At 53.9% G+C, this 10,900-nt stretch overlaps 1 protein-coding gene across 1 annotated transcript in view; it reads left to right on the plus strand.

Annotated features, from left to right (window-relative positions):
- Nucleotides 1–10,628, plus strand: part of PADI2 (peptidyl arginine deiminase 2) — a 45,044-nt gene extending 34,416 nt beyond the window's left edge. Inside the window, exons 11-16 of the mRNA XM_045548597.1 lie at nt 1,643–1,794; nt 3,627–3,771; nt 4,667–4,760; nt 5,557–5,642; nt 7,328–7,456; nt 8,184–10,628. Of these exons, the coding sequence (XP_045404553.1) occupies nt 1,643–1,794; nt 3,627–3,771; nt 4,667–4,760; nt 5,557–5,642; nt 7,328–7,456; nt 8,184–8,417 (840 nt within the window). The 3' untranslated portion in view covers nt 8,418–10,628. The remainder of the gene's footprint in view (nt 1–1,642; nt 1,795–3,626; nt 3,772–4,666; nt 4,761–5,556; nt 5,643–7,327; nt 7,457–8,183) is intronic.
- Nucleotides 10,629–10,900: the final 272 nt, after the last annotated feature.

Below are 10,900 nucleotides of genomic sequence, written 5' to 3' on the forward strand. Positions count from 1 at the left end.
GATACAAATGGTATCAGTCTTGCAGGATTTGTGAAAATTAAAAGCATTCTATAAGGCATCGGTGCCGTGCCTGGTACAATAACCATTACCGGCTGTTGTTATGGTTATCATCCTGTAGCCCTGGACACTGTCCTTGGAGAGCTTACTATCCACTTTCCCCAGTGCCATGAGGGGTAGAGTCAAACAGTGGCCAGCAGCAGGTGCCACAGGCATGAGAACCGAGACCTCCTCGGGTCACCGCCCACCTTCAGTGTTCCAGGCTGGCCTGGTTCCGAGCCCTCAGCTGCATTATTCTGGAAGCTTCATGCTTCGTGCCTGCCCGCCTGTGCAGTGCTGCAAAGCCCCTGCTGCCCCAGCCTCAGCAAGCCTCCACATCACCAGGTGGGGCCCCCAGGTGAAGAAGCACTAAGTTACAGCCAGCTACCCCATGGAGCCTCAGCTGTCCCTGGAGCCTCTCAGCTGAGCTGGGACAAGCCACGTCCTCCCACTCCACTGGATTTTTCTCAGGCAAGCTCAGTCTCAGCCCCAGAGCAAGCTCCCAAACAAGATCGCTACATTTTTACCCAAAATATTATGGAAGAACCCTTAAAATCCAGTGGGTCAGTGGAGTTATGTCCTGTGTGCCACCTCCAGTTTGTTGGAGCTTTACCCTAACAAGGATTCAGAGGCTGCTTCTGGGCTCAGTGGGCAAGTGTGGTCAGAGGGGAACGGGGCGGGTGGCATGTGTTATCCATGTCTGCCATTCCCGCATGTATTGGTCAGCTTTCACTAGGTGAGGCTGCAGTGACAAACAGCCCCAAAATCTCAATGGCAGACAACAGCAAAGCTCTGTTTCTTGTGCTCATTCCATGTTGACTGCTGGTTGGTCACATTCCATGCAGTCACATTCCATGTCAACTGCTGGTTGGTCGTCTATGGCTCTGCTTCCCTGTGCCTTCCTCATTCTAGAGCCCAGATGGCAGGAGCAGCCCCACTCTGGGAAATGCCATTCTCCTAGCACAGGGAGAAAAGAGAGTTGGCAGACACACGCAGTGGCTCTTGTGGCTCCTGCTCTTAACTGGCATGTGTCCCTTCTGCTCATGTTTCATTGGCCACAGCAAGTCACCTGAGACCAAGTCTGACACTGGGCGGGGAAGTACATTCCTTTCACGGGGAGGCACCAGAAGTCATACAGCAATGGGTCAGCATATGAAATTCTCTGCAAAAGGGGTAGCAAATCTCAGGAATAATAATACCATCTACTACCCTGGCTCAGGTCACCTAATCTGATGCCTCCTTTACAGATGAGGAGACTGAGTGTCAGAGAAACTCAGAAATGAGCAGGAGCATCCCCGGCCCACAATGAGGACTAATCCTAAAATCACCCACATGTAGCTGTGTGTGGGAAACAGAGGCACACGCAGAGACCCAGAGGCACACACCCTCACTCTCATTCTCATACACACCAAGATGCTCACACACTCAGCCTCCCCCTGCCCAGGGCCCTGCCCTTTGGTGGAACTAGGAAGACCATGGGCCACCCTCCTAGAGACCAAGTGCCAGACCAAAGGAGGTACAAGAGTGGCCCTCAGAGGGCAGCTGGCTGGGGGACCGAGGATCCTAGCTGCAGAAGACTAATGGCAGGTGTGTGCCCTCTCCCTAGGGCCCAGATTTCGGCTACGTGACCCGGGAGCCCCTCTTTGAGCCCGTCACCAGCCTTGATTCCTTTGGGAACCTGGAGGTCAGTCCCCCAGTGACCGTGAACGGCAAGACATACCCACTTGGCCGGATCCTCATCGGAAGCAGCTTTCCTCTGTAAGAGAAGCCGGGGCAGGCTGGGGGCAGCGGGAATGGGGAGGTAACTGTTTCCTTTAGCAGTGGCCTGGGTTGCTCAAACACGGAGACAGTGGCTGGGAGAATTGTCCCTTCCCACGACTTTCTGTTAAGATACAGACACTGTTGGAAAGAAAAACAAGTTAGCCTTTACCTCTTTAGTGTGAATTAGGAAGAAATCTCGTCCCCAAATGGGAGGGTGCATGATGAGATTATAAACCAGGATGGGAAGGGATGGAGGAGTCCAGGCAAGGACTACCGAGAGAGGATGAGTGGGAGCATACCAGTGAATCCTCAGGGGTGCCCATATGTAAAAGAGGCATGAGAGGCATGGCCCTGCCCCAGAAGTGTGAGTCCCTGGCTCCCTGGCCTGTCCACGATGCCCCTACTCCCTGCCCAGTTAACCCGCCAGCCAATGGAAAGGCAGATTCTTCCTTGTCAGGGCAGTTGCTGGGGAGAGCGTGAACACCTCAGGTTCACAGAAGGGCAGCCAGGAACCTGCACATGGGCATTCAGCCAGGATTTGGTCACCAAGTCCCTCTGAGCCTCATGGGATGCTCTACCTTCTGGGAGGAGGCCACTGGCTCAGGCAGTGACCCTTTGCCCACTCTCCCCTCCTCCCTTCACTTGATGGTCACTCATACATTCAGCATCTATTTCCTGAGCACCAGCCAAGTGCCAGGCCCTGTGTCAGGCAGGAAGCGCAGCCCCTGCCTTCAAGGAGATGATGGACGATGGACGTCACAGACATGCAAATAGACCCTGATGAAACAGAGGGGTGAACATAGAAAGAAAGAATGACAGGGAGGGAGTCAGGGGAGCCCAAGGAGGGGCCCTAACCCCTAGGGGAGTTCAGAGAGGACTCCTTAGAGACAAATATTTATTGAGGACCTGTCTTGTGCCAGGCCCTGTCCTAGGCTCAGGGGATACAGCAGTGACCAGGACAGACAAAGTCCCAGCTCTCAGGGAGTTCACAGTCAGGTAAGGGGGGTGCAGAAAATAAACATGGAAGCAAGTAAACAAGACGATTGTGCGTGCTGCCGAGCACAAGGAAGAAGACCAAACAGGGTACCCGTGCTGTTGTGGTTTTGAAGAAGGGACTTGGACTTGAGGCTTGGATGCTGAAGAGAAGGAGGCAGCCATGAGAAAATGAGAGGGGAAGAGCATTCCAAACAGGGGGAACAGCAAGGCCAAAGTCCTGCAGTGGTGACAAGCGCAGCAGGTGGCTGGAGCAGACAGAGCAGGAGGAAGGGCGGGAGGTAAAGTAGGAGGGCCAGGCAGGGCCCAGATCAGAAAGGGATTTGTCAGCCACTCTAAGGACCTTGGGTTATGTTCTGAGGGCTCTGGATAGACTGAAGACCTTGGGTAGTCTAGACGTGAGGAAGGGCTTCCTGGAGGAGGTGTCTCTTGAACTGATTAAAGTGAGTCAAAGTTAATGTAGCAAAGAGCACATGGGCGAGGGCAGATTTGGAGCCATCCTGTGCCCTGGCCCCTCCAGCAGTCCAGACAGGACTCCTGCGCACAGAGTGTGGCCTCCCATACTCACTGGCACCCTGGGGACTGTCGCCCGGGCTCCACACCCTTCACACGGGCAGTGGCTGCAACTAACGCCTCTTTCCCGTTGGGCTCAAACGCCTTCCTGCCTGAGCCAGGGTCCCTCTGCCCAGCTCAGGCTCCTTCCTGTGACTTCTCTGCTGGTGCTCCCCTGGGTTTGGGCTGGGCTCCAGAGGTCAAACTCACCCTGCAGGCCTCTGGCGAGGCAGGCACGGTGGGCAACCTTCCGAAGGGCCGCCTCCTTTCCAACCCTGCTGCAGGTCTGGCGGGCGGCGGATGACCCAGGTGGTGCGCGACTTCCTGAATGCCCAGCAGGTGCAGGCGCCCGTGGAGCTCTACTCAGACTGGCTGACCGTGGGCCATGTGGACGAGTTCATGACCTTCGTCCCCATCCCAGGCACAAAGGTGGGCCAGCCCCCAAGGCCAAAGTGAATAGGATAGTGGAGCACCTGTGCACTCCCAGCCCTTGCCAGCAGAGGGGGATCTAGAGGAACAGGACAACATAGAAGAAGAAGGAAGTAGGAAGTAGGCTGAAGCTGGTTTGCATGTGGTTGCTGTGGCAGGTAAATTTTTAACGCAAAAACTCCAAAATATTAGCAACTGCATGTGCAATCAATATAAAAATTATTAATAAGAGATTTTATATTCTAAGTCCTCAAAATCCAGTGAGTGGTCAGGTATGGCGGCTCACACCTGTAATCCCAGTGATTGGCAGGTCAAGGCACTTAAGCCCAGGAGTTCAAGGATACAGTGAGCTATGATTGTACCACTGCAGTCCAGCCTGGGTGGCAGAGTGAGACCCTGCCTCAAAATTTAAAAAAAAAAAAAGGCTGGTGAGTATTCGACTCTTACGGTACATCTTAGTTTGGACTAGCAGTTCCAGTAGTCAGTGGTCACACAAGGCTGGTGGCTGTAACGCTCTAGAGAGTCACGGGGTATGGGCCTGCAGCTCTGGAAAGAGGGTCTTTCATTTTCTGAAGTGAAAGGAACGGCTGTGTCTTCGCACGCTGGAAATTCTGTGCACGTGGCCTGGCTTCTTGGCAACTTGGGGAAGTTCTTCCGTTCTGTCCAAGGCCACCTTTGGCTCTGGTCTTTGTTTGACCTGATGGCGTTGCTGAGGTGGAGGGAGGGTGAGAAATATTTCTCTGAAACAAGGAAAACTCTCCCCAGCAGCCTTTGCCACTCGGCGTGGGAGGCTCGAGACGATGTGCAGGCAGGCTCGGGGTCCTCGGGCAGGACTCCCTCTTGCTCCTTGGCCACTGTCCCTCTGCTGACACTGTCCCTCTGGTCTCTCTCCCAGCAATTTCGGCTGCTCATGGCCAGCACCTCAGCCTGCTACAGGCTCTTCCGAGAGAAGCAGAAGGAGGGCCACGGGGAGGCCATCATGTTCAAAGGTGAGTGGCCACAGGGCCTTGGCCAGGAGCAGTGAGCTGGAGCCCGCCAGAGAGACCCCCAGGGGGGATGGGGCAGCCAGCTCCACTTCCCTGGGCGTCTGGCCTGCTCCAGAGTTTGTGGTGGGAAGCAGCCCCGGCCTCTTGTGACCCTTGCTGTGGTCAGGTGGCCCATGAGCTGTCCACTGCCCCTCAAGGGCACCACCAGTGCAGACCGCTTCCTCCGGACCGAGCGTGTGCTGTAAATGGCACCAGACCAGCGGGGGGCTAAGCAGTTGAAAACTGACATGCAGTCTGCACTCAAGGACCTTGTGTTTTAGAAAGGGAAGTAGAGAAAATAGACACGATGCAGTTTAGGGACAGGAAGAAAAGTGGGCGTGGGCGTCAGCACGCACGATGCACAGCCAGACAGCACCGCTGCCAGTCCCGGGGGGAGACATGATCGGCTCGGTGTGGACAGCCACATGCCGGGCAGACGTAGATGGGGGTGAGGTTTGCATTTGAATTAGTCATGGAAAGAAGGGAAGCTGATCAGGTGGAAAAAGCCAGCCATGTTAGAGGGGCCAGGCCTATTCCTTACGCTTTGTTTCATTGTGATAAAATATTCACACCACATTTATCATTTTAACCACTTGTAAAGTACACTATTCAGGGGCTGCCATCCTGTGCCCCAGCCTGGCCCCAGCCCCATCTCCCCAATCGCAGCCCAGCGGTTAGCCCAGGGGCTGGGGGGCCATGGCAGAGGGGTACCCAGCCTGGGTGTCTAAGCTGACTGCCCCTGTCCTCTGCCCCCCCGTAGGCCTGGGTGGGATGAGCAGCAAGCGAATCACCATCAACAAGATTCTGTCCAACGAGAGCCTTGTGCAGGAGAACCAGTACTTCCAGGTGAGGGCAGGCCTGGGGTCCGGCTAGGGCGGGGGCTGCTGGGCCAGAGGGCCCCTGGGAGAGGCGAGGCTCACAGCCTCACATGCTCGGGGCTTCCGTGGAGAATGGCCAAGGGCTCCAGGGTTCCTGACCCGGAGCACATCAGCACAGGGAAAGGCTCAACAAGGACAAGCGTTAGGTCAGCTTCCTTGCTTTGCTCCTGGGCTAGAGCTCAAGGGCAAAGGAGTGACAAAGTCGGGATGTGCAGGTCAGCAGAGACTGGAAGCAAACAGGAGACTGGGAAGGAAGGCATACCGGGCAGTGCCAAAGAGCCAAGATCTATGTTAGACCAGAGCCCGTAATGTTTGGGGAAGACACGCCCCTTTAAAAGATGTTGAAAGCTATAGACTTGCTCTCCAGAAAAATGTTTATATGAACATATGCCCGGAGCCTTGATTCGTTTTAGGAGATCACAGATCCCTGCTTCTGAGTCCCTAGGTCTCGAAGATTGCATCCAGATGTAGAAACCAGCCATATTTTTAAGAATGAAGTCTCTATGTATTTGCATGGGCATACTTTACAGGATGAAGTTTTAAAAAATTAGAAAGTGGAAAACTCACTTCAAACGGGTTTACACAAAAAGGCATGATTGGCTCATAAAAGTGAAAAGTCCAGCAGTGGTGTGGATTTCAGGCACAGGTTGATCAGGGCTCCAATTCCGTTTCTCTGCACTTATTGGGCTCTGCAGGTACCCTCGTGGTTAGAGTATGGTTGCAACGATTCAAGACCTTATATCTACCCAGCACACTATCCTCAAAGAGAAAAGCCTTATATGTCCCCAACAATTGACCAAGAGCTTGCAGCTCATTGATTGGGCCAACCTGAACCAATTACTGTGGCCACAGGAATTCTACATTGATTGGATTAATCCTGGGTTACTGCCCATCCCTGAGCCAATCACTGGGGCAAGGAGGTAGAGGCAAGAGTCTACTAGTTCCCACCTTTCCCCTGGAGGTGAGGGGTGGGACGCCATGGGGACAGGGGGAGGAATGGATGCCACAGAGACAATGTAAGGCACACCAAAGTTCACAGAGCATCTCACTGCCTATTTGGAAGTTGACTTTATTATATCTCTCCCCTCCATGGTCATTTCTTGGCATCAGATAGATCTGAGGTCGCATCGTGTCCCCCCACTTTTGGCTGTAGGGCTGTGGGCAACTCACCAAGGTTGTCTTTGGTTCCCTCATCTCTAAAGAGGGGATAATAATAGTGTCTACATCATGGGGCGGAAGCTTAAATAAGTAATCTACATGAAGCACTTAGAACAGTGCCAAGCACTCGTGCTTATCCGCTTTTGTTATCACCAGAAGCACCATCGGTGTTATCCTCACCCCCTGGGGTGGCCTGAGGAGTCACTGAGATGCTGTGTGGGGAGCACGGAGCACAGGCTCTGGCTCTAGGGAGTGCTCCATAAATGACAGCTGCTGCTATTATTTCTGTGATCTTCCTTGGCCCGGTTATTGTTATCTCTGCTTCCCCAATCCCCAGTGGAGGGGCCTGGGAGCAGTGGCAGAGGTGCCAGCTGGATGCTGGAAGTCTCCCCAGAGTGCTGGGGCCCTGGCCTGGTGCTACAGATGAGATGGGGTTGGCAAGGTGGCAGGTGTGTGTCCCCTAACCTGTAGCCGTTCCCCTTTCCCCCCACCCAGCGCTGCTTGGACTGGAACCGCGACATCCTCAAGAAGGAGCTGGGACTGACAGAGAATGACATCATTGACCTGCCCGCTCTGTTCAAGATGGACGAGGGCCGCCAGGCCAGACCCTTCTTCCCAAACATGGTGAGGCCCTCCAGCCCCTGACCCTCACCCGCACCAGGTAGGGGGCAGCTGGATCCAGAAGGACCCGTTGGCTGAGGCTGTCCAATCAGGAGGCCCAGGTCCCAGTCCTGGCTGAGCTGCTGTGTGGCCTCACCCCAGGCACATGCCCTCTCTGGGCCTCCACTTCTTCCTCCTAGGGGCGACATGCTTGTCCTAGCTGCCTCACTGGAGTAGCAGGGATCCTTCTCCTTAGCAGATAGGAAAGTGCTTTGCAAAAGGACAAAAGTCCTTTATGTACAGGAGGGATTCTTGTTATGTACAGGGGAGTCTTCCAAGAGAGAGAAAGAGGGTAGAACATCACACACATACACAGGAAAACATACATATACATATATACACGTACACACCAATGCATATACACGTACCCACGTGTGTGTGTATGTTCATACATGCATGTGAATGTACACCCTGATGCAGGCACACATAGCCATGTGCATACATGTACATACACATTGCACGCTTTTGCACACACAGACACGCAGAGGCTGACTGTCTGCTTTTCCACTCCAGCTCTGCCATGTGTGAGTTGCTCAGCTGCCCCTGCCTCTGTTTCCTTATCTATAAAGAGGGGATAATCACAGTGCGTACTTCAGAGGGTTGTGGTGCGGGTTCAGCGAGCTTGGGACGGAGCCAGGCACGTAGTAGGTACTCACTAAATGGAGCTGTCGCCACGGTGATCCCCTCACAGGTGAACATGATCGTGCTGGACAAGGACCTGGGCATCCCCAAGCCGTTCGGGCCCCAGGTGGAGGACGAGTGCTGCCTGGAGACACACGTGCGCGCCCTGCTGGAGCCCCTGGGCCTCTACTGCACCTACATCGACGACATCTCGGCCTACCACAAGTTTCTGGGGGAGGTCCACTGCGGCACCAACGTGCGCAGGAAGCCCTTCGCCTTCAAGTGGTGGCACATGGTGCCGTGACCTGCAGGGGCCCTGGCACTTCCCTCCCTCCCGGAGTTCTCCAGACCCCTCGTGCCCAGAGCCTTTCTGCCCCATGGGGAGCCTTCGGGAAGTGGGGTGGGACCTGGAGAATCTGTGCCTTGCCCTGCCTGAGAAGGGCCTCAGTGTCCACCGAAGCCATCCCCAGGGAGCCTCAACTGTGTCCTTCCTGAGAATAGCTGGGCCGGTGTCTGTGTAGCCCTGGCGTGAGAAACAAAGCACAGCACAACCTACCCTGGACCCAAACCATTCCCCGAAGAGCTCTTAGTCTCTAGCCTAACACCGAGTGTGGGGAGAAGGGAAGGAGATTCTGGGGTGGCCAGTTCTTCCAGCGCCCCGACGTTCAAGGCAGAACACATGAAAAGGACCCTGGGACCCCAGACGTACTTTGACCTGCCATCGTCATTTCCCATCCACCTCCCTCGGGACTCTAGGTGGCTGCTCCCAATTATTCATTCCTCACCAGCCTCTCTCTGTGCCATGTAGGCACCACTGGCTAGCGCTCCCCACTCCCTGAGGGTCCAATCATTTACCTTAGAACCTTCCCTGGAAATAGATTTCGTCAGAGCAGCCTTCTCATTTGCGAGATGCTTTTGTCACCTTCTTCATGGGTGCAGCCTCCCCACATGCATGCGGGTTCCTCCCCAGACCAGCATCCCTGTGGCCTGAGAGTGCAGTGTGTAAGGATGCCCCGGGCCAGCTACAGCCACCTTCTCTGGCCTGGTCCTTGAGTCTCTGTCAGTCCCTGACCTCCCTGCTCCCACCACCTCGACTTCCTTCCTATCCCCGATGCCGTCTCTCCAGGCAGCTAGCCAAGAACTTCTTCACCACCAGCCAGATTCAGATTGTCCCCAGGGCATGATAGATGACCTGTCCCTCCTCCCCAGGCATCAGATCCCGCACACAAGGACCTGGCCTTCCCTCCAGCCCAACAGCCAGTTCAGGGCCAGCTGCCGGCCTCAGAGATGGTTTGATTATCCTGTTGAAATTCACCCGTGCATTTGCCAAAGACCCTCTCATTCGGACATACCCGGATCCGTTCCCTGGCTCCAACTGAAAAGACTGTTTCCATTTTAAAAAGTGCCTTTAGGGCCAGAAGAATGTGTAAATTATAATTCCACTTTGAAGGTTAAAAAGAACCAGTTTATAACCAATGAAAAGGTTATAAATTTATTTTTTGGAGGGAATAGGATTTTCATTTTGGATTATTTCGTTCAGCCATTCAACAAACATTTGTTGCCTGCCTACTCAGCGCGAGGCATAGTGTTGGGCTCTGTGAATACAGTGGTCAGTAGCAAACTGGACCCGGTCCCTCCCTGCATGGAATCAGTCAGTTCCCAACATGCAAAGCCCATATTTAAACAGCCAGCATCTGCCCCTTCAGTGATGTGCTCTTTAGAAATGCCAGTCCACCATATTCAGGAACTGCACAGGGCACAAAGCTTCCCACAAGCCACTGTCTTGGTGAAATGGGAGGGGAGGTCTTCTTTAAACAGGCCCCCTTCCCATCCAACTGGGCCAGTACTACCCAAGAGATCAGTCCCCTAAACCTTCAGAAGCTGTTGTCCCCCCTCTGGGGACAGTGGCTCCTGCCTGTGGAGGCCAAAGCCCCAGATCTTCTCTCCTGCCCCAGAGCTGCAAACACCAAGTGCCTATTTGAGGGTGTTTATCTGGAGACTTAGAGTTTGTCATGTGTGTGTGTTTGGTTAATGTGGGTTTATGGGCTTTCTTTCATTTTTTTCTAATCTTCATTAGGGGAAGTGAGTGCCCTGCGTGTGAAGACAGTGTGTCTTTATAGATTTTTCTAAAGCTCTCCCCATCGATAGGTCAGTAATTTCTGATGTTTCTGGAACCCCCAGGACTCAGACACCCGCTCCCATCTCAGTTGCCCACCCAGTGTGACGACCCTCAGTGTGGACATGCCCCTGTGGACTCATCGCTCTTCCCCACCCCCGCTTTCTATAAATGTAGGCCTAGAACACACGTCTGTGTTGCAAAACTCAGCTAGGTTCCTGTTTCCATCTTTATTTGGACATATTTTGTGTAAGAGGGTAGGGGGTGTCGTGAAGATGGCAAGAAGCAGAACACAGTTTCAACTTTCTGGAAAAGAGGCCGTGATGGAGATCAAAGATGTGCGGGGAAGAGCCCGACTAAAGAGCAATAAAAAAAAAAAATGGTCCAAGGGGAAGTCAAGTGGCTGTTGGTGTGATGTTCTTTGCTGCTTCATAGACGTGGCCGGGGTGAGGCAGGCCACACGTGGGCCCTCCTCTGATCCTGCAGCCCCTGCTGTCCCGGGTTCAGGGTCTGGGCTCTCAGCAAGGGTATCTCTAGGGTTTGGAATCCCATACAAACTCAATGGCCACCACCCAAGGTCAAGACCAATACCCACAATAAAGTCTAACTGTTTGTCTGGTGGGGTTCTCCAAGAGCAGGCCCTGAGATGAGCATTTGGGAACGAGTGATTT

Source organism: Lemur catta, chromosome 3 (assembly GCF_020740605.2).
Source record: "Lemur catta isolate mLemCat1 chromosome 3, mLemCat1.pri, whole genome shotgun sequence".
Classification (NCBI taxonomy): domain Eukaryota; kingdom Metazoa; phylum Chordata; class Mammalia; order Primates; family Lemuridae; genus Lemur; species Lemur catta.